At 36.8% G+C, this 24,251-nt stretch overlaps 2 protein-coding genes across 5 annotated transcripts in view; one reads left to right on the top strand and one right to left on the bottom strand.

Moving 5' to 3' along the window:
- Gtf2a1l (general transcription factor IIA subunit 1 like) overlaps nt 1–24,251 on the top strand; it is a 55,166-nt gene that overhangs the window by 13,373 nt on the left and 17,542 nt on the right. For all 4 annotated transcript variants that reach the window (XM_021253837.2, XM_021253836.2, XM_004839420.3 and 1 more), the window contains 2 exons: nt 490–574; nt 1,745–2,331. In XM_021253837.2, the coding sequence (XP_021109496.1) occupies nt 490–574; nt 1,745–2,331 (672 nt within the window). The remainder of the gene's footprint in view (nt 1–489; nt 575–1,744; nt 2,332–24,251) is intronic.
- Nucleotides 18,358–24,251, bottom strand: part of Lhcgr (luteinizing hormone/choriogonadotropin receptor) — a 120,625-nt gene continuing 114,731 nt past the window's right edge. Inside the window, exon 11 of the mRNA XM_087216405.1 lies at nt 18,358–18,568. Within this exon, the coding sequence (XP_087072531.1) occupies nt 18,373–18,568 (196 nt within the window). The 3' untranslated portion in view covers nt 18,358–18,372. The remainder of the gene's footprint in view (nt 18,569–24,251) is intronic.

Below are 24,251 nucleotides of genomic sequence, written 5' to 3'. Positions count from 1 at the left end.
CCTCCTGCCTCAGCCTCCCAGAGCGCTGGGGTTACATGTGTGCACACCACACCCAGCTCTGTGGTTCTTATGTTGACTCCTTGAGAATCAGTGGCCCAGGCAATGCTATGTATTGGGCCACTGAGCCAGTGTTCATTCTATTCATTAAGACTGATGACTGCATTTCTAATGACTACATAACAGAATTCCTCTTTATTTATTTATTTATTTTGGTACTGGGAATCGAACTCAGGACCTTGCGCTTGCAAGGCAGGCAGCGGCACCACTGAGCTAAATCTCCAGCCCCTTCCTCATTATTCTTGATGGAATGATCTAAATCAAATATTAAAAAGCTGTTTAAAGAACTCAGCTCTAATACTAAATGTTAAATGTTGTCAAACTGTTACAGTGTTATCGTCTGCAGTTAGATTTTTGTGATCCCTTATGTTGTCATGGAAAAAGATACAAACAAAGTCTTCTAACTTTCTAATATAAATTTCTTATATCTAGGGCACCTCAAACTCCAGTGCAAGCTTTACTTTTCCTGGTTATCCTATTCATGTACCAGAAGGTGTGACATTACAGACTGCATCTGGTGAGAGAGTCTGCTAAGAATATGTTGTTTTTAGCATTGGTACTAACTTATGGACATTAAGTTTCATGATTTTTAATAGGTGTACACTAGAATTTATAGGAACCTTTAATAAAATCTATTTTAAGAGTAATAATAAACCAGTCATGGTGGCACATGTCTTTAATCTCAGCACTCTGGGAGGCTGAGGCAGGAGGACTGCAAGTTTGAGCCCAGCCTGGGCAATTTAGTGATTTAGTGAGACTGTCTAAAGAAAAAAAAAGAAAGAAGAATGAGCATGTAGTTCAGAGTGAAGGTCCTGGGTTCCATTAGCAGTACTGAAAAAAAAAAAAGGTGTTTATTACAGTTATGGAAGCAGCCTGCTACAAAAGACACTGTGGTAGGCCTGTCCTGTGCTTTGTTCGAAGTTCTCTTTCTCAAGGTTGTATAAGATATTTTGTACATATTTTTTCTAGATTTTCAGTTGTCTAAATTTTAGCAAATACAAAATAAAAGAACATATCTACCGACCTGGTAGCCCTCATCAAGGAAAAGTAACGATTAGGTCGATCAGCCATAATCTCCTTTCATATTAGAGATTATATGGCCTAATGGAAGGACATCCAAAAGTTTAGAGGTTAATCAATGTCAGCAATATCTCTTAATTTGACAGAGTATCAGAACTATTCTTTGGGAGTTATAAAGTTGAAGTAAAACACATGACCCAGTGCTCAAAAATAAATTCCTTTTTTCTGTTGGTATTATTTTAAAGATAAGAGTGAAACAGAAATTTAATAACTGTTGAAATTATTAAATTCTTTTTCTTGGATAGCCTTTTCTTGTAATAAGTTTATAAAATACATTTTTACATGATTGTTAAAATTCTATTGTGAGTTGATAACATTTTATCAAATGATAGAAGGTCATGGATTAAATATTGGGGGTCTGTATGTATCTCACAATGTGTCATGTAAACAGTAGTACGAAAAGGCTAGAGGTAAAGCAAAACAAATTTAAAAAATGAGAATAATACATATTTATTATAGAAAATAAAAAACAGTCTAAAGATTAGAAGAAAAATTCCTGGAGATAATCACTGTTAGCTTATTGATATATTTTTGCCCAGCCTGGGATTTTTTTTTTAAGGAAGTTATAATTTAGTATACTTACAGTTTTGTTTTCTCCTTTTATTAGGACACCTTTATAAAGTTAATGTACCAATTATGGTGACACAGGCTTCTAGAAGACCAAGTATTCTTCAGCATCCAATTCAAGTATTCCAGCAGCTTGGACAGCCTTCAGTAATACAGGCTAGTGTTCCACAGTTAAACCCATCTTCTGTTCAAGCAACTACTGAAAAATCACAAAGAATGGAAGCTATGCTGCAGCAACCCACAATTCTACATTCTGGGCCAGTGGATAGGAAACACTTAGAAAATGCCACCCGTGATGTATTTGTACCTCCTGGAAATGAGCATGGAGTCCTGTCGGAAGCTTTGTTGAGCCAGCAGGAAGGCTCTCAGTGCGTCCATGTGTCAGGTGTTGTATTTCCTTCTCAGGCCTCTCCCACAGGTTCCAGTGTGGAGCCAGTACTCAGTGTTCCTGCTCGAGTGACTCAAAATCTGCTTGGTGGGTGCCTCTCTGCAGAGACTCAGGGGACTGTTCACCACCAAGTGACTGACACACAGCCTCATTTTCTTAAATATTGTGTGTATGGAGGTGATTCCATAAGTCAGCCAGGAGAAATAGAGGAACCCAACAGCCTACCTGTATCCAAGAAGGTATAGTTCTATGTTCAGCTTCTTAGTTTTCGGGAACAGATACTGACCAATGATTAGTCTTTCTGAGTTTCTTTTTTAAACTATAAAATTAATCAGAATTATATCTTTTTTTTTCTTAGAAAATTATTTCTTAATTGTTGTTTTAAATTGTAACAATCTGGTCTTAAAATAGTCATACTCAGCATTTCTAAACTTTTAATTTCAAATGAGTCAAAATAATTTTTTGAAGAAAATGCATTTGTTTTACAGTAATCTATTATATCCCTCATTTACATTATGAGAATCATTTTACTTATTTTTTTGTGGTGCTGGGGATTGAACCTAGGGCCTTCCACTTGCAAGGCAAGTAAGTGTTCTACCACTAAGCCACATCCCTAGCCCAAGACTTGTTTGTTTTGTTTATTTTTTTTTTTGGTCTACAGATAAAATTTAAGATTCAGAAATTCATCCTGGTAATTTAATGAATATTTTGATTATTCATTTATGCTTAAAATACAGTAGACATCCAAAGCATTTTTTTCTTGTTTTAATTTTCTTGAATTCACATGAAAGTTTTCTCTCCATTAGAACTTATCTGGCTAGTAATTTTGTTTTTAAAATACTTATTTTACTTAATTTCTTCTGGAATGCAAACCACTAGGAAAAAAGCTGCTTCTTAACTTTCCATAGTAAAAATAGGTCTGCACTATTAATTTCCAAGGAATTGATAGTGATGGAAGAAAGATTCACAGAGAATTTTGGATTGTAAAACTTAGAAACAATATTACATTATCAGCTGTGTGGTGGCTATGCCTGTAATCCCAGCACTCTGGGAAGCTGAGGCAGGAAGATGACAAGTTTGATCCCAGCCTGGACAACATAGTGACTTAGCAAGACCCTGTCTCAAGATAAAAAATAGAAAAGGGCTTGGGATATAACTCAGTGAGAAGGCCCTGGGTTCACTCTCCAATACTATAAAAAATTGCATTATCTTTTTACAAATACAAATTATGTCTTATGGCTAATTCCATTTATGCAGTGTAGTATTATGTGACAAAGTTTATGCTCTTGGTAATGGATTAGTCGTCCTCTAGAGCTACTGTGCAAGTCTATAGCAACAGACTATTAAGTGCCATCTTAATAGTTTAATTTCAGGATATTTAAAATTTCCCAGGTAGGAGAAATATATACAGGATCAAGAAAGCCCATAAACAAAGTCTATCAGCAACTATTTTGAGTGTTTCAAATACTAATGACTATTAGAGACTATTTGACCTATTTTAGACTATTTCAGATGTTTGACAAAACTTGTCAAGGTCTAGCAAGTTTGTTTTTACTTTTGGTATAAAGTATTAAGATCAAAATGTGTTCTTTTGAGTATTTTCCTATTTTCTACATAATGTGTAAAGTTCAGGAATAAATATAGGCTAAAGTAATAATTATGAAATGTTTTGAGGTGAAAATTGCTGTAAATTTAAAATGTGTGTGTTTTCATCACTTAGTATTGGAGCCATTTTTTTGATACTGGGGATCAAACTCAGGTCCTTGCGCTTGCGCAGCAGGTGACGAAACCACTGAGCTAAATCCCGGCCCCTAGAGCCATTTTTTTCTTGGATGAACTTTGCAGACTTTTAGAGTGAGGGGTCTAGGACTTTATCATTACATATTAAATGTCATCATGCACTTTTTCTGGTATAAAAAATAGTTGAGGGGTATTAAGGATTTTTTAGGGAGCAGTGGTTGCTTTGAAGTATAGTGTGTTCAAATTCCAGATTCACTATTTACAGCCAATGTAATGTTACTTTTTGAAATTCAGTTATAGTTTGAAAACTGGGCATAATACCAACCTCCTAATTTTTAGGATTGTCAGAGATGATGTATGTAGAGAACTTAGCTTCTGGCATCATAGCAAGCTTCAGATCAGTAGTTTTATGCTTTATGGTTGTTATATACTAGATAACTTTTTATATAACTTTCCTGTTCATTTAAAAATAGGTCTATATCTAAAACACAAAATCCAAATATGTAAGAATAATACTGTATTTATCTTGTAAAATGTATCCTTATTCATTATAGGATTCTTTTAAATAGCAATATGGAAGTTTATGCTGATTTAATTTTGAAAACATGTATTAAGTAGTTTTTCTTTTTTTATAAGTAACTCAAAGCAAGTTATAAGTAGCTATACATGCTTGCTTTTCCTGTGTTGTAGACTCCTTGCTATTTTAAGGATCAGTGCAGGTTTAACCTTCATACTGTTTCATAAAATATATTCCTGACAACTTTTGATTTACCTCTTTGTAACTCTTGTTCTATTTTCTGTCTGTGTGCATTTGGCTATTTTTAAGTACCTTTTAAATGGAATTACAAATATTTGTTTTTTTGTAATTGCCTTATTTCACTTAGCATAATGTTTTCATGTTCATCCATTTTGTTGCATGTACCAGAATTTCATAATTTTTTAAAGCTGAATCATTTTGACTTTTTTCCAGTCCTGGAGAGTGAACCCTCATACTGAATTGTATCCCTATCCCTTTTTATTTATTTTGAGATAGCATCTTGCTAAGTTGCCCAGGGTGGTCTCAAACTTGTTATCCTCCTGTCTCAGCCTTCAGGGTAGCAGAGATTACAGGTGTTTTCCACCACGCCTGGATGAATCATGTGGCTTTGATAATTTTTAAAACTTGTAAATATTCCTGGACTCTGTTCCTTCTACTCCACCTATACTGATACTGCCCTAATTGTCTCATGTAGAATGATGTATGTAACAGTTTCCTAAGCAATTTTCCAGCCTTTTGCCCCTACTACTTGTCACTGTGCTCATCTCAGACCATCTGGCTTAGAGGTTAAAAGCTTGGCTTCAGGGATCAGAATTGTTTTGAATCCTTTCTCTTGTTACTTGGGCAAGTTACTCAAAAAGCAACTCAAAAAGTAAAGTATCTTATGTAAAATAAAGATAATAATGTCTACAATAGATTTGTGTTAGTGGGAAGAGGTGTGGAGACAGCATGGAGTGCTCGGCAGCGTGCTTCCTGGCTTCCTGCGCTCTGTCTCCAGTACAGCTTGACCATGTTCTTCCTCTTCATCACCTAGTGTCAAGTGTAAGCTCTTTACTATGGTGTACAAGGACTTCTGTGTTCTTTCTCTGCCAGTTCCATTTTTTCTTCCTTTTATGCCTAGTACTTTACTGCTAGCACCAAACATGATTGATTTTGGTTGTTTCCTAGATATTTTTTTCTTCTTTTTGGTGCTGTGGACCAAACCTATGACTTTGTGCATGCTATGCAAACTTTCTACCTCTGAGCTATATTGCAACACTATATATCTACTTGATGCCTGGATCTTCTCCTTACCTTCCTTTTCTCTGCTTTTGTTTTGGTACAAGGGATTGAACTTGGAACCTTGCGCTTATGAGGGAGGCGGTGGAACCACTGAGCTAAATCCCCAGCCAAATAATCTGTTTATTTTTGTTTGTTTGTTTTGGTACCAGGATCGAACTCAGGACTTTGTCCTTGCAAGGCAAGTGTGGATGCCACTGAGCTAAATCCCAGGCCTATCCTTTTCTCTGCTTAATTCCTACTTATTCATTTGTTATCCCCCAGCCCCCCAGGTTTTCAGTACCCCTATAGGTAACCTTCCCCCCATTGTTAGAGTGGATGTAGCTCTTCTGTGTTGTCATAGCACCTTCAGCATGTGTTTGTCAAATTGTAGTTTGGATACATCAAAATGTTTGCCTCACAAGGTGCATTTTGTTCATCTTCCTGTACCTAACACCTAAGAATATATACACACACATATAAATTAGACTACTTTTTGTTTTTGGTACTGGGGATCGAACTCAGGACCTCGAGCTTGCCAGGCATGAGCTTGCTGCTGAGCTAAATCCCCAGCCCTAGAGTATATGTTTTAAAAAGACAAGATTTATGATTAGGTTTTGTTTTTGTTTTATGTGTTTTTTGTTTGGTCTGGTGGCTCTCAATCTTGGTTTAATATTGGAATCACTGGGCCATTAAAAAATGTTCAGGTCTCCCCTAAGGAATTTAGATCTAATAGGTCTGAAATAGATTGCAGACATACAGTATTAAGTTCCTGAGGTGATTGCATCATGTAGTCAAGGTTATGAACCACAGATGAAGCTCAAAATCAATGTTTGGATGGGAAATAGAGTAAAAGCATAAATGAATACACCAAGTAAGACTTTTAATTTTTCTTCCAAATCCACACTGACATTTCTTTAAAAGATAAAATGTCATCAATAGCTATTTGAATTCTGAGTTAACTTAAATTGAACAAATAGTCTTTGAGTCTCTAAACATGTAAATTAATATCTCTAAATCAGAGATTCAAAAACTGGATAGAAGTTGCCCTTCTCTTCTCTTCTCTTCTCCTCTCCCCTCCCCTCCCCTGCCCTCCCCTCCCCTCTCCTCTCCTTTCCTTTTTTCTTTTCCTTTCCTTTCCTTTTTTCTTTTCCTTCCTTTCTTTTTCTTTCTCTTTTTCTTTTTCTTTTTCTTGCTACCAGGGATTGAACTCAGGACGTTGTGCTTGTAAGGCAGGAGTGGTGCCACTGAGCTAAATCCCCAGCACTCTTTTTTTTCTTTTTTGAGACAGGGTCTCATGATGTAGTTCAGGCTTGCCTGGAACTCATGGTGATCCTCCTGCTTTGGTCTCTTGAGTGCTGGGATTACAGGCAAGCACCACCACGCTTGGCTGCTTTTCTTTCTTCATAAGAAAAAGTGGAACAAAATTTTTGTATTTGTCAAAATATGCTAACGTATTTTTTATGCCAAATGAAAATTGAATAGCATAGGATGGTATTGTATATGGTCAGATAATATATAATCATTGTCACTATATTATAGTAGCTATTTATATGAATTCCTGAAATATAATGAAATATAATGAATAATGAAAGAAGCTATACCCTGTCATTCTGATTATAGATCACCAAATTTCACATGATTTAGGTTAAAAATATTCCCATTTGTGAGTGTGAATTTCTGTCAGTTCTCACTAGCTGTTGGAAAAATATACTTCTTTTATGAGAGGAATGTTTAAATTGAAAAGTTTGGAAGCTGGGTTTGGCAAAGCAGATTTTATGTGAAGACATCCTTATAGCATAATTATCCTTAAGGCACACTTGTTTGCTTATTGTGGCCACAGAAGCCAAGTACAACTGAAGACACCCTGGTGAAGCTTGGACATTACTGTGCTGGTTTTAGGGCAGAGAAAGAAAACTGGAGCAATGCTCCAGTTAGATTACATCATCTGCAGTAGAACTGTGGACACTTTTTCACATTTCCCCTGCAAGTCACAGAAGAACCAGCAGTGGCTTTCCTTTAACATTCAACAGGACAAAAATATCATTGGTTCTTAGGGCAACTAGCATCTGATTTTAATTTTTGCTTGCACATTGACATTATTAAGGAATTTCTCTGTGCTGAACTCTTGTGGGAAAGCTAGAAACTAACATCTTTGTAATAATGAAAAGATCTTTTTGTTTAGCAAAATTTGATAGTCTGAGCCACTGATGGAGCTCCTTAGATGCTTGGCAAGACACGTGTTTGCTGCTTGGGCAAGGAAAGCACTGCACTGGTTTTTTTTTTTTTTTTTGGTACCGGGGATTGAACTCGGGACCTTGTGCTTGGGCTTGCAAGGCAGGTTGCAGAACCACTGAGCTAAATCCCAGGCCCAACTGCTCTGTTTTAGCACATGGCCTGCATTAGTCTAAGTCACAGCCAAGAATTCTAAAAGTCTCATCTGCTGACATAAAACTCCAGTACATTAAAGCCCAAGTTTTGAATTATTTTCCTTTTCAATACATTTATAAAACATGTGGGCAAAACGTTAAGTTCTTATTTATGCAGAATTTTTCTGGCTTTCCATAAGACAATACTTGAAGTCTGTGCTTAATCCTTGGGGAGATGTTTATTCCTCTTGAGAGGGAGCAAAATCCCCTCATAACAATTTGACCAGGAGGGTTTTATTGATGATCTGTGTAGGGGAAGTTTGGCTTTATCAAAGATTTAAATCATACTATTTCTGTCCTGCAGCATCATTTATGGATGTTGTTACAAAGCCATTGGCTATTTTGGTCAAACCACCTCAGAGGACATTGGAGTCAGATAATCGAATGAACTGTCCAGTCTTTGTTTGAAATGTTTCTGAAGTTCAGAATGATGAAACTCTTTTGCAGTTATTGAAATTAAGTTTGGCTTTGTAATCTTATTCTGCTCCCTGGGTAAAGAGAACTCACAAATTTAAGAAAAATAAGATGATGTCAATTAAATCGGAGCAGTCTTGGAATCTTTGTATTCCTCAATAAGCTCATGCTCATCTGGCAAAGTTCTAGGGTGTTCAGATTCATTTTACAGCAAAAGATTCTGGGATGTAAGGTTTTTAGTACTTAAAACCAAAGGCCCATTTTAAAGTGTGAATGTACCAGTTTACCTATTGGACATTTGGGGTTTTTTTCCCCAGTTTTTGACAATGAAGTCCCTGAAGACACTTATATGCTGTGTGTGTGTGTGTGTGTGTGTGTGTGTGTGTGTGTATGTGTGTATGTATACTTTCTTTTTGAGTAAATACCAAGGAGTGGAACTGCTAGGTCATATGATGCACATGTTTACAATAAGCTGTCAAACTCCCAAAGCAGCTGTATTTGCATCAGCAATGTATAGTGGAATTTTGCATTTCTGTGAGCAGTGTATAAGATTTGTAATTGCTTCACATCCTTGTTATTTAACACTGACTTGTTGAGAGAAATCTGTGATATTAATGAAGTCCAATTTTCTTTTGTTCTCTGTTTCATGTGTATCTACAAAGATTTTTGTCATGTTTTCTTCTAAATTTTTTTATAGTTATAAATTTGTAAGCCTGTGCTCCATTCTGGGGTTTTTTTGTGTATGTATATATAATGTGAGGGTAGGATTGAGGTTTATTTACTGATTTTTTTGGTGTATGGATATTCAGTTGTTTTCGCATCCCTTGTTGAAAGGACTGCTCTTATCTTCATTGAGCTGTCTAAAGAACATTGAGTGTCTAAGCACTTTACCTTTAATGAAAATCAAAGAATGTATCTGTTGGTTTATTTCTGGGCGTTCATTTTGTTTCATTAATTCTGCCTAGTAATCGCACAGTCTTAATCATGGCAGCTTAAGGACATCAGAGAATGAATGAGATTTGTTCTTTTTCAAAATCATCTGCCTGTTTTAATTCCTTTATGTTTCTGTATAAATGTTAGAATGAGCTGTCAACTTCAATAACAAAAACAAAAGCTGCTGGCACTGTAGTTTGGGTTGTATTGAATCTATCAAAGGGAACATTGGCGTCTTCACAGTATTGACAGTCTTTTGGTTCACAAACATGGTACATTTTCTATTCATTTAGGTTTTTTACTTTCTTCAGTGTTTTTTAGTTCTCACGGTATATATATTGCATGTACTTTTTATATTTTTATCTAAGTGTTTTATGGTTTTGAGTGCTATTATAAAGAGTAATTAAAAGCATAAAGAACATCTTTATTTTAAGCATCATTTGCACTGTATTTATAAAATACATTTTAAAAAGGTCACATTGTTGAGAAAAAAACTAAAAATTCCTGCTGTATTTAACCATCAGCTAAATCCCTGGCCCTGCATTTTCTTAAATGATAAGTGATATTGAACATCTTTTTATGTGCCTGATAGCTGTTTGTATATCTTCTCCAAAGAAATGTCTAGTCAAATCCTTTGTTCATTTTAAAATTTGGATGTTTGCTTTTTTTGTTGATGAGTTGTTCTTTAGATATTATGGCTATTAACATCTTATCAGATGCATGATTTCAAATGTATTCTCCCATTCTAGGGAGTGACTTTGATGCACAAAAATTTTAAATTTTGATGAAGTCCATTTTATCTATATTTTGTTTAGTTGACTGTGTTTTTGGTGAATATCCAATAAATCATTGCTAAATTTAATTATGAAATTTTCCTCATTTTCCTATAGTTTTAGTACTTATGTTTAGGTTTTTAATTATTTTGAGTTAAATATTGTATATAACTTCCCAGCTTCATTTTCTTATAATTGGTTTTCTACTTTCCCTAGCACCGTTTATTGAGAAGCCTATTCATTCCCTGTTGAGTGTCTTGTCACCCTTAGGAAAATCATTTGGCTGTATATCTGAGGCTTTCTTTCTGGAATTTCTATTAGGTGATCTGTATGTCTGTCCAATACCACACTGTTTTCCTTACTATAGTTCTGTAATAAGTTTTGATATTAGGACATGTGAGACTTCCGACTTGATTCTTTTTCAAAATTGTTTTGACAATTTAAGGTCCTTTGAGACTCTATATGAATTTTATGATTGCTTTTTTAAATTGTGAAAATACTATTGGAATTTTGATAGAATTTCATTGATTCTTCAGGTAGCTTTTGATAGTGTTGAAATCTTCTAATCCATGAGTAGGAGATCTTTCTTATTTGTGTCTTTTAAAATTTCTTTTGGTAACATTTTGTAATTTTGTGTGCAAGTCTTTTTCTTCCTTGGTTAAGTTTATTCCTAAATGTTCTTTTTAATTCTATTATAAATAAAATTGTTTGCTTAATTTCCTTTTTAGGTTGTTAATTATTAATGTGTACAAATGCAACTGATTTTTGTGTATTGGTTTTGTAGTCTGTGACTTTACAGAATTCATTTATTCAATTTCTTTTTATTTTATGAAATCTTTAGGGTTTTCTATAAAAGCATTTTGTCTTTGAATAGAGATAATTTTACTACTTTTTTTCCACTTTGGATGTCTTTTTTTTCCTTGCCTAATTATCCTAGTTAGTACTTCTAGTACTTTGGCAAGTAGAAGTGGTAGCAGACATTCTTGTCTTCCTCCTAATCCTTAAGAAAACCAAGAGTTGGTTCTTCAAAAAGATCAAGACAATAGACAAATATTTATATGTAGACCAAAGAAGAAAATACTCAAATAACTAAAATCATAAGTAAACAAGGGATACACCTACTGATTTTATAGAAACAGTACTTTTTTTGAAAGTACTAGCACTTGTATACCAACAAACCAGAAAACCTGGATGAAATGGACACATTCCTAGAAACGCACAACTCTTGGTTTTGTTGATTTTTCTCTATTCTTAACTATAATCATTATTCCTTCCTTCTGTTAACTTTGGGTTTGATTTGTTCTTTTGTTTCCTAGTTCTTTAAAGTGTAAAGTTAGATCGTTAATTTGAGATTGGTCTTTTAAAATATAAGCATTTACAGCTATACAATTCCCTTTTAGCATTGTTCTCATTACGTCTTATAACTTTTGTTATATTTTCATCTTTATTTATTGAGATAGTTTATAATTTCCCTTGTTATTTCTTCTTTGACCCATTTGATTTTTAAGATGTTGTTTAATTTCCACATACTTGTTGATTTTCCAGTTTTTCTTCTGTAGTCATAATCTAGTTAATCTCTATTCTGGGGATTGAACTCAGGGCTTAAACACTAAGCTACATCCTCACCCCATTTTTAATTTTTAATTTTATTTCTTTATTTATTTTGGTACCGGGAATCGAACTTGGGTCCTTGGCAGTCCTTGCACTTGTGCAGCAGGCGGTGAAACCACTGAGCTAAATCCCTGGCCCAAAGACTCTTGATCATAAGAGGAAAACAGTCAGTCTTTCATTAGCAAGTACTGTGTTGATTGTTGGGGTTTTTTTGTAAGTTTAACCCAAGTTTGCTGTGAATTTTGATAATGAATTATTGAATTTTTAAAGTGCTTTTGCCATATCTGTTGAAACCAATAGTATTCTTTCATCTTCTGATGTGGTGAAGTACATTGATTGACTTTAAATATTCAACTTTTGGATGCAATCCCAGGATAAACCTTCTTTGGTTATGGTATAGTATCCTTTTTTTTGGTTTTGTTTTGCTTTGCTTTTTTTCAGGACAGGTTCTCACTGGGTAATCCAGCCTGACTTTGAACTCATGGAGATCCTCCTGTCTCAGGAGATCCCCCTGAGTGCTGGGATTCTAGGTGTGTACCACTGTATTTGGCACCAGTGCTTTTTTAAAATATAATGCTGGTTTCATTTTGCTAACATTTCATTGAGAATTTTTGTCCCTATGTTCATGAGGAATACTGGTCTGTAGTTTTTTTTTTCTTGGGTATAGGGCAGTTAAGAGTTTCATAAAATGAGTTGAAAAATATCTACACTTCTTTTGATTTTTTTTTGTATTAAATTCTTTTATTGGTACATTGTAGGTATACAACACAATTACATTTCTCATTGGGAATTGTACCTTTATATAATGCATCTTGGTTCTTATTTTTTCCTCATTCAAGCCCTCCCTTCACACCTTCCACCCTTTCCTATTTACAAAGACTTTATTTCCATTTTTTCCATTTCTCAGCATTTTTTCCATTCCCTTCTTTCCTTTCCCCTGCCCTCCCACTACCTCTACCCCTTTGGACCTTTTCTTCCTGTTTTACATTATCGATTATTCATTCTAATCATTGGTACATTTTAGGTATACAATATAATGACATTCATCATTGGAAATTTGCACCTTTACATAGTCTCTCTTGGTTCTTATTTTTCACCTTTGCCCAGCCCTCCAACCCCTCCAGTTCTCCCTATTTACAAAGATTTTGTTCTTATTTTTCCATTTTCTCATATTAATCCCATTCCCTTCTGTCCTTTCCCTTAGCCCTCCCACTTCCTTCCCCTTTGCCCCTTTTCTTCCTATTTCACATTATCTATTATACCTTTTAGTCCTTATTTACCCTTTCAGTCTCTCACACCAGAGAAACTATTCGGTATTTACACATCTGTGTCCTATTTATTTCACTTAAGAGTATTGCCTCAATGTGCATCCACTTAGCTATAAATGTCTCTAATTTCTCATTTTTTATGGATGAGTAGTACTCCATTTTATTAAAAAAACACATTTTCTTTATCCAGTCTCCAGTTGATGGGCATTTGGGCTGTTTCCAAGTTTTAGCTGTTACAAACTGTGCTGCTATGAACATGGGCACACATATATCACTGTGGTATGATTCTTTTAATTCTTTGGGGAAGATCCCCAGCAGTGCAATAGCGGGGTCAAATGGGACTTCCAGTCCTAGTTCTTTGAGGTATCTCCATACTGATTTCCACAGTGCTTGCACCAATCTACACTCCCACCAGCAGTGGAGCAGGGTTCCTCTTTCCCCACAGCCCCGCCAGCATTTGTTATTGGTGGATTTCATGATAGCAGCCATTCTTTCTGGAGTGAAGTGGAATCTCAGCGTTGTTTTCATTTGCATCTCTCGAATGACCAGTGATGTTAAACATTTTTTCATGTATTTATTTGCTATTTCTACTTTGTCAGAGAAATGTCTGTTCATTTCAGATGCCCATTTTTGGATTGGGTCTTTAAATTTGGCAGGTCTGATCTTTTTAAATTCTTTATAGATTCGAGATAGTAGACCTTTGTCTGAGGAAGAGCAGGTGAAGATTTTTCCCCACCTTGTGGGTTGTCTCTTCACACTGCTGGTGGTTTCTCTTGCTGTGCAGAAGCTTTTTAATAAGAAGAGATCCCATTTGTTGATTGTTTTTGCTAGTTCACGGGCAACTGAGGTTTTGTTCGTAAAATCTTTTCCTACACCAATGTCTTCAAGGGTTCTACCTAACCTCTGTTCCAACTGGTTCAGAGTTTCTATTTTAATATTTAGATCTTTAATCCATTTTGATTTTAGTTTAGTGCATGGTGAGAGATACAGGTCTAGTTTTAATCTTTGGCAAGTTGAAGCCCAATTTTTCCAGCACCATTTATTAAAGAGGCTATCTTTCCTCCAGTGAGGGTGTTTGGCTCCTTTGTTGAAGATGAGATGGCTGAGTGTGTCTGGCGTTGTTTCTGCATCTTCTAATCTGTTCCACTGGTCCTGAAGCCTGTTTCTTTGCCAGTACCATGCTGTTTTTATCACAGTAGCTTTGTAGTATAGTTGCAGGTTGGGAATTGTGATACCCCCTGCCATGTCTCTGTTACCTAGAATTGCTTTTGCTATTCTGGGTCTCTTCTTACTCCAAATGAATTTTTGGATTGTTTTCTCAAGGTCTATGAAGTATGCTGCTGGGATCTCAATTGGAATTGGATTAAATCTGTATAGCAGTTTTGGAAGTATGGCCATTTTCACTATATTAATCCTTCCTACCCAGGAGCAGGGGATGTCTGTCCATTTTCTGATATCATCTTCAATCTCTCTTTTCAGAGTGCTATAGTTTTCAGAGAAGAGGTCTTTGATTTCTTTCGTTAGGATGATTCCTAGGTATTTCAGTTTTTTGGAATGTATTGTGAAAGGAATTATTTGCCCTATTTCTCTCTCAGTGAGTCTGTCATTGGTGTAGAGGAAAGCTATTGATTTTTGTGTGTTGACCTTGTAACCAGCTACTTGACTGAATTTGATTATTAAATCTAGAAGACTTTTGGTGGAGTTCTTGGGGTCTTCTATATAGAGTATCATGTCATCTGCAAATAATGACAGTTTGACTTCTTCATTTCCTATCTTTATTCCTTTTATTTCTTTCTCTTTTCTAATTGCCGTGGCTAATGTTTCCAGAGCTATATTGAACAAGAGTGGTGATAGTGGACATCCTTGTCTTGTTCCTGATTTTAGTGTGAAGGATTTCAGTTTTTGACCCTTTAGTATGATATTGGCTGTTGGTTTTTCATAGATGGCTTTTATCAGTTTAAGGTAGAGACCATCTATTCCAATTTTTTGTAGGGTTTTTCTCATAAATGCATGTTGGATTTTGTCAAATGCTTTTTCTGCGTCTATGGAGATAATCATATGGTTTTTGTCCTTGTCTCTATTGATATAGTGTATTACATTAATTGATATTCATATATTGAACCATCCCTGCATCCCTGGGATGAATCCCACTTGATCAGGGTGTATGATCTTCTTGATGATCTTCTTCATTCTTTTTGCCAGTATCTTATTAAGGATTTTTGCATCTATGTTCATTAGTGAGATTGGCCTATAGTTCTCTTTTTCATTTGGGTCTTTGTCTGCTTTGGGGATCAAGGTGGTGCTTGCTTCTAGGAATGAATTTGGGAGTATTGCTTCCCTTTCAATTTCATTGAAAAGTTTAACAGTAGTGGCAGCAGTTCCTCTCTAAATGTCTTGTAGAATTCAGCAGTGAAGCCATCAGGGCCTGGGCTTTTCTTAGTTGATAAGTTTTTAATTACATTTTCAATTTCATTGGTTGATATTGGGTTGTTCAGAATTTTTAGGTCTTCTTCGTTCAACTTTGGTAATTCATATGTATCTAGGAATCTGTCCATTTCTTCTGTGTTGTCCATCTTATTGGCGTATAGGTTCTGGAAGTAGGTATTGATGATCCTCTGGATTTCTGCTGGGTCTGTGGTCATTTCACCCTTTTCATTCCTAATTGCATGGGTTTGGGCCTTTTCTTTCCTTTTTCTGACAAGCTTGGCTAAAGGTTTGTCAATTTTGTTGTTTCTTTTGAAGAACCAACTCTTGGCTTCATTGATTTTTTGTATTGTTCTCTTAGTCTCTACTGCATTGATTTCTCCTCTGATCTTTATAATTTCCTCCCTTGTATGAGCTTTGGGGTTGTCCTGCTCTTCTTTTTCTAGAAGCTTGAGTTTCAGCATCAGGTTGTTTAATTGGGCTTGTTCTGTTTTCCTAATATGCATATTCACTGCTATGAATTTCCCTCGTAAGACTGCTTTCATTGTGTCCCATAGATTCCGATATGTTGTATTGTCATTGCCATTTAATTGAAGGAACTGTCTGATTTCTTCTTTAATTTCCTCTGTGACCCATTGGTTATTGAGAAGTGTGTTGTTCAATTTCCACGTGTTTATGAAATATGTTGAGTTTCTTTTGCTATGGATCTCCAATTTCATCACACTATGGTCTGATAATATACAGGGGATAACTTCAATTCCTTTGCACTTACTTAAACATGTTCTATGTGTGAGTATGTGGTCTGTTTTGGAGAATGAGCCATGTGCAGCTGAGAAGAATGTGTATTCTGATTTTGTGGGGTGGAAGACTCTGTAAACATCTGTTAAGTTCATTTGTTCAAGAGTTCGATTGAGTTCTAGTATTTCATTACTTATTTTTTGTCTAGTTGATCTATGTATTTGTGACAGTGGGGTGTTGAGGTCCCCCACTCCAATTGTAGTAGTGCATATATGGCTTTTCATGTCTGTTAATATTTGTTTTATATAGTTGGGTGCACTAGTGTTTGGTGCATAGATATTTATGATTGTCATCTCTTCCTCTTGGATTCTTCCCTTTACAAGGATGTAGTGTCCTTCTTTGTCTCTCTTAATCAGTGTTGGTTTGAAATCTACTTGATCTGCCAAGAGGAGAGCTACTCCTGCTTTTTTTTGGGTTCCTGTCACATGCAGTATTGTTTTCCACCCTTTAACTTTCAGTCTATGAGTCTCCTTTTGAATGAAGTGTGTTTCTTGTATGGAGCATATGCTTGGATTTTGCTTCTTGACCCATTCTGCCAGTCTATTTTCTTTTGATTGGTGAATTGAGACCATTAACGTTGATGGTTATAACTGAAATGTATTGACCTGTCATTGCCATGACTTTTTCTTTTTGTTGGGTTCTCCCCCTTTCCATTTAATTTCTTGTCATGCCAGATGGGTTCATTCTGCTTTGCTTCCTGGGGTTGTGATCCTCAATGTCTGTTCCTAGGATATTGTGTAAAATTCTTTGGAGTGCTGGTTTGGTATTCATGAAGTTCCTAAGGTGCTCTTTGTCATGAAAGTATCTTATTTCTCCATCCATTTTGAAAGATAGTTTTGCAGGGTACATCAATCTCGGTTGGAGGCTGTTTTCTTTTAGGCTTGGAATATGTCACTCCAAGCTCTTCTTGCCTTGATGGTTTGTGTTGAGAAGTCTGCTCTGATCCTGATGGGCTTTCCTTTGTATGTGATTTGTTTCTTTTCTCTGACTTCTTGGAAAACTTTGTTCTTCTGTTGTGTTTCTGGAATCTTAACAATTACATGCCTATGTGTAGATTTTTTTTGATCAAGGCTATTTGGAGTCCTATATGGCTCACTTATCTGTATGTCAAGCTCTTTTCCCCTGGTTGGGAAGTTTTCTGGCATTATTTCTGTGAAGAGATTTTTTTATGTCATCTGCACTCTCTCCTGTTTCTTCATTTTGCCCAATCAGTCTCATGTTATTCTTCTTTGCATCATCTAGCAGCTGCTGGATTGATTTCTCATGTTCCCTTCTAATTTTGAAGCAATTTTTCTTTTCCTGGTCACTAATTGCAATCTTATCTTCTATATCTGAAATTCTGTCCTCACATTGGCTCATTCTGCTGTGTAGACTTCCAATGGAGCTTTTCATGTCCTGGAAATCTATTTGCATCTGTTTTATGGATTCCATTTGTTTCCTATGTTGGGATTCCATCATGTTCCTCAGCTCCTCTCTAGATTTATTAATCATGTCTTGCACTAAGGGCACAATTTCTCCTCTTATGTGAGAAATTATTTTTAATTTCATTTTTTCCAGATCCCCTTTTGTTGCCAGTTCAGTGGATCCAGGTGGTTGAGTATCAGAGTGCTCCATCTCATTTCCCTTTGGGTTTGCTCTAGGTGATCCGGAAGTCTAGTTTTGAGACTTATTTATGTGTTTTCTCATTTCGACTGGGGCAGGGGCCTGTTAGCACCTGCACGGATTACCTCCTCTGAGCTGAGTAAGGTGGGACAGGGGCCGGGAGCAGTGGTAGGGATGATGACCCAAAAGCCCTTTCCTGTGGGCTGGGAGCAGCCGGATGGATGGTGGCCGGGAAACCCCTTCCTCTGGACCAGGAGCAGTGGGATGGTGGCTCAGAAGCCCCTCCCTCTGGGCCGGGAGCGGTGGGAGGGATGGTGGCCCGGAAGCCCCTTCCTCTGGTCCAGGAGCAGTGGGACAGAAGGTGGCCCAAAAGCCCTTTCCTCTGGGCTGGGAGCAGCGGGAGGGATGGTGACCGGGAAGCCCCTTCCTCTGGACCAGGAGCAGTGGGACGATGGCTCAGAAGCCCCTACCTCTGGACCGGGAACAGTGGGACTCAGTACCTTGGTCTGGTGGTCTGGTGTCCTCTGCGCCTTTGTAATGTGGAATCAGGTGGCTGCCTGTCTGCAGTGGGGTGATTCGGTGTCTTCTGCGCAACTCGGTACTTCGGTAGGGCGTGCACAGACCTGCCTGTCTGCAGCGGGCTGGTTCGGTGTGTGTTCCGCACGACTGGGGACCTTGGCAAGGTGTCTCTTTTGATATTTTAAAAAAATTTAAAATTTTTATTAGTACATGTTTGCAGTACAGAATGACTGCATTCATCTTAGGGAGTTGGCACATACACATAACATGTCTTAATTCTTTTAACTTCTCTAGCCCTCCCCTCCCTTCTTCCATTTCTCGGTCCCCTTCCCATTTGCAAAATATCATCTACTATTTCATATTATCTATCTTTTGTTTTAGTCTTTAAATTATTTATTCTTTGGGTTTCTCATGTAAGAGAAAGCATGCAGTATTTAAACTTATGCATATGATTTTTTTCACTTAGCATTGTGGTCTCAAGATGCATCAATTTTCTCACGAATGACTCAAATATATCCTTCTCTATGATTCAGCAGTAGGGACTTAGGAACATTTGAGTTGGCGAACTTTCACAGATAAGAACGGAGCTCACATTATGCACATTCACAGATGCAAACAAATCATGGAAGTGTACTGCTCACATGTCTGCCAGACATTGTCACAGTTGTGCTGCTGTGTGCTTACTGTACAGTACGATAGTGTACAGTAGTACAGTGCTCAGTCAGAGCCCAGGATGTCTGGAAGCAAGAGGAAAAGCAGTGGCGATGTGGAGGGAACTGCTTAGGAAGCAGGGCAATAGCTGTGGAAACAAAAGTGAAAATAATTGAAAGATTGGACCGAGGTGAAAAGATGGTAGACTTTGCTCATTCTTAAAACATGAATCATTCAACTATTGGCACAATTTTAAAGAACAAGGATCATGTGAAGTCTGCTGTGCCAACGAAGTCAATAATAATGTCCAAAAAGCATGGCAGAGTGATGGAGGAGATGGAAAAACTTCTCAGTGTGTTTTGCATCTCAGTGATGCAGAATCAGGATCAGCATCAAGTCCTACTCAGCTTAATGCTTATTCAAGAAAAAGCTAAAAGCCTGTTTGAAGACTTGAAGAAAAAATGGGGTGAATAGTGTGCATCTCTTACTGCCAGCCATGGATGGCTTAACAGATTTGAGGCTAGAGGCAGCCTTCACAATGTAAAAGTAAGTGGTGAGGCTGCAAGTGCAGATGCCATAGCTGCCCAAGATTTTCCAGCAACACTTAGAGAAATTATTAATGAAGGCACTTATTTACCCCAATGGCTTTTGAACATCAGGGAGGACTGTACTGGAAGAGGATGCCAGAGCGAAGTTACATCAGTAGAGAGGAAAAACTGATGCCAGGCTTCAAAACAATAAAGGACAGACTTTGTTGTTTTGTGGCAGTGCTTCCAGTGATACGAAACTAAAGCTTTTCTTAGTTTACTGTTCAGAGAACCGAAGAGCCCTCAAAAACAGCCAAGGGCTCTCTACCTGTTGTGTGGAAGAGTAACTCCAAAGCCTGGGTCACACAGGCCATTTTCCAGGACTACTTTTTCCACCACTTTATCCCAGAGATAGAGAAATATTGTTTGGAGAAAAAATCCCATTCAGCATTCTTTTGCTGCTTGACAGTGTACCAGGTCACACCGAATTCAGGGATGACTTTCATTCCAACATCAAAGTAGTGCAACTGGCACTAAATACTATGGTGCTCATCTAACCTATGGACCAAGGAGTTATTGTGACTTTCAAGAAATGTTATTTACATCACACTTTTTGTCAGGCAGTGAAGGCAATTGATAAAGCAGGAACAACCTTGTTACAATTTTGGAAGGACTGTAATGTCTACCAGACTATAACAAACAGCAATTTTGTTTAGCATGAGGTTTCACCTGTCACCATGAATGGAATTTGGAAGAACCTTTGCCAGCAGTTTGTTCATGATGTTTATGGACTTGAGAAGATAGGTAAGGAGTCCAAAGAGATCTTCAACAACTTATGACCCTTTGTAAGAAGTGGGGAGCTACACCTGCAAGAGGATGACTTCATTGAACTTGCTGTGCACATGAGGAGTTTACTGATGAGAACCTGATGCAATTAGAGTCCCAGTGAAAAGACAAAGAGCAAAGAGGAAGATGTAAATGAAGAAATAAAGAGTTCCATAACACAGGAAATGGCAAGGGGATTTTTCTTTACAGAGGCACTGTTCATTTTTGATCCCAGTGTAGAATGATACAACAATGTTGAAGCTGCCATTCAGAATGGCATCCAGTGCTACAGAGTCATCTCTGATGAGAAAAAAAAAGAGCTACTACTCAAGCATCACTGGATTGTTTTTTCAAGAGGGTAGACAGAATTGAATTCATCAAAAAACCTGTGTTATCAACATCGAGTGTGAGTGAAATTCCATCTTGCCCTCCATCTCCTATTGCTGATGATGCTTTAGCTCCACCATTTCTCACCCACCCTCCCTCCTCTAGTTAGTAACTCTCTTTTTGTCAGTCCCCTATATGCAAGATGTACTGTGCTGTACCACCATTTTAAGGTAACTGTAAAAGAAAAAATAGTTATTTATAGTATTTGTGTGTGTGTATGTGTGTGCTTGGTTTTTTAATGTTTTACATCGTATATTTGTGTCAAAGGTGTATAAGACTCACTTTGTGGGATTTACAAATGAATTTGACTTATGAAGATTTTCGCAGAATGGAACGTGTAAATTGGGACTTACTGTACTCCATTGTGTATAAATACCACATTTTCTTTATCCATTATTCAGCATATGGGCTGCTTTCAAGATTTAGCTATTCTGAGTTGTGTTGCTGTTAACATGGATATGCATGTATCACTGTAATATGATTCTTTGTTTTGGGACAATACCTAGAGGAGAATAGCTGAGTCAAATGGTATTTTTATTTCTAATTTTTTGAGGAATCTCCATACTGATTTCCATAATGGTTATACTAGTTTATATTCCCACCAAAAATGTAGAAATGTTTCTTTTTCTCCATAGCTTCTCCAGCATTTATTATTTGATTTCTTGATGATAAGCCAATATTTCTGGATTATGATGGAATCTCAGTGTTGTATTATTTGCGTTTCTCTAATGGCCAGAGATGTTGAGCATTTTGTCATATATTTATCGGCCAATTATACTTCTGAGAAGTGTCTGTTCATTTCAGTTGCCTATTTTTTGATTGGGTCTTTTATTTTGGGGGGGTCTATTTTTTTTGAGTTTCTTATGTTCTAGACATTAGTCCTCTGTCCAAGAAATACTTAGAAAAAAATTTTTTTCCATTCTGTAAGTTGTCTCTTCACCTCTTTGGTGGTTTCCTTTTTTCTGCAGAAGCTTTTTAATTTGATATGATCTCATTTGTTAATTCTTTTTTTTTTTTTTTTTGGTACTGGGGATCGAACTTGGGTCCTTGCACTGGTGTAGCAGGTGGCGAAACCACTGAGCTAAATCCACAGCCCCCTCATTTGTTAATTCTTAATGATATTTCATGTGCAGTTGGCATTCTGCCCAGAAAGTCCTTACCTTTAAGAGTTTATCTTTCAGCAGATTGTATCTGTTTTAATAGTTAGGTCTTTGATTAATTTTGATTTTATTTTAGTATGGTGAAAGATAATGGATTAGAGGCAATTTGCATGTAGATAGTTTTCCCAGCACCATTTGCTAAAGAGGCTACATACAGGGTGCTTGTTTTATCAAGGTGGGTGTACCAGTACTTCACATGTATATATTTACAATTATCTCTTTCTATTGAACTGTTCCCTTAACCAATAAGTAGTGACCTTGTATGCGTCTTGTGATCAGTATTGGCTTGAAGTCCATTTTGTCTGAAAATAGGATAGGTATTCCTGCTTGCTTTTGGGTTCTTGTTACACAGACTTATTTTCCATCCTTTGAGTTTTAGTTTATGAATTTCTTTTGAATTAAATGTGTTTCTTGTGTGCAGCATATTGTTGGGTTTTGTTTTTTGATCTAATCTGTTGATTTGTTACTTTTGATTTTGGAGTTGAGACTATTCATATCGAGAGGTATTACTGAAAGGTATTGACTTATTCCTGTCACCGTATTTTTTTTTTCCTGTTGCTGATTCCTTTTTTTCTTTTCTGCTTAACTGCTTATACCACCTGGATACTCATTCTACTAGACTTTTTGGCATCATTGGCTTCATTGTCTCTCTCTGGATATCCTTGAGAATTTTTTTTTTTTTGGTACCGGGGATCAAACTCGGGCCCTTGTGCTTGCGAGGCAGGTGGCATAACCACTGAGCTAAATCCCCAGCCCAAGACAATTTAACGATTCTTTTTTTTTTTTTTTTGGTACTGGGGATCGAACTCAGGTCCTTGCGCTTGCCCAGCAGGCAGCGAAACCACTGAGCTAAATCCCCGGCTAGAATTTTTTGATGTGCTTTTTAAGGTGCTCTTTGTTATGGAAAAACCTTATTTCTCCATCAACTTTCAGGATATATTAGTCTGGTTTGGAAGTTGTTTTCTTTTAGGGCTTGAAATACTCCATGCTCTCCTGGTCTTTAAGGGTTGTGGTGAGAAATCTGTTATAATTCTAATAGGTTGACCATTATAAGTGATTTGTTGTTTTTCTTTTCTTCTCCTTTTCTTTCTGTCTCTCTGTCTGTCTTTTTTGAGACAAGGTCTCACTTTGTAGTTCAGCTGGCTATAGCTCAAGCTGACAATCCTATTGCAGCTTCCCAAGTGTTGGGATTACAGGTGTGTGCCACCATACCCAGCTGATTTGTTTTCATAACAGATTTTAAGATTCTGTCCTTGTGTTGGAGTTTTGGAATTTTTGACTATGATGTGTTGTAGAAAAGTGATTTTCTATTCATGGGTATTTGGGTTTCTATATGCTTTGATTATTTGTATGTTAAATTCTTTCCCCATGCTTGGAAAGTTTTCTGCTATGATTTCTGATAGCAGGTTTTTTAAAAATTCCATTTGTGTTGTCTTCTGATTTTACACTAATTCCAATTAATATTGTTAGTTTTCTTTGTATCATCTAGCAGATATTGGGTCCATCTTCCATGATTTCTTGTGTTTAAGTTATCTCTGGATGATAGTCACCTGCATTTGCCCTGTCTTCTAGTTCTGACACTCTCTCCTCACATAGGTCACTTCTGCTGCCCATACTTGCCATAGAATTTTTTTCCTGGATTTCTATTTGGTACCTTTTCATAGATTCTAATTCTTTGCTAACCTGGTCACTCATGGTTTGTATTATTTTGTTTAGCTCACTGATCATTTTGTCTATTAAGTCCATCATCTGTTTAGTTATATCATCTTTGAGCCCTCTGAGTACCTTATTGATCTGTATTTTTGTTTCATTTATTTCATATAATTCAGCTATTTGATTTTTGATGTTTCTCCCTATGAGTGGCCCATGAATCAGGTTTCAGGGAGTTGGGAGTTTTTTGAGGCATTTTGTTGCCCTATTTTCTCATGTTTCTATTTGGTGTGCACGTGTGCTGAGGTTTAAGAGTTGGTTAAAGTGGACTTTGGTGCTAGTGCAGAGATCTCTTTAATTAGTTTTTGCTTTTCAGTGATGCTTTGCCCCTCTCCCAGGATTCAGCTACCTCAGCTAATTTGGGGAGGGGAGGGTGCAGTATGGCCCAGCACCCATTTCTCTGGAAATAAACCACAACAATGTTGATGACCCGAAGACAAACCACATATTGGCATACAGTAAAAACCAATTAACAGCAACTATGCTACTGCTGGCAATAGGAAAAAAATCAGCAACAATAATATAGTCAAAGACAAACCAGCTATTGAAATAAATAGTATTATACTTGGAGATGGCCATTACCTTTTAATGGA

This window comes from Heterocephalus glaber, unplaced genomic scaffold, assembly GCF_053883595.1.
Source record: "Heterocephalus glaber isolate CG9 unplaced genomic scaffold, H.glaber_assembly_v1.0 deba00001457, whole genome shotgun sequence".
NCBI classification, from domain to species: Eukaryota; Metazoa; Chordata; class Mammalia; order Rodentia; family Bathyergidae; genus Heterocephalus; species Heterocephalus glaber.
Note: the sequence above shows the minus strand (reverse complement) of the source record. Positions and strands in the feature narration are given on the sequence as shown.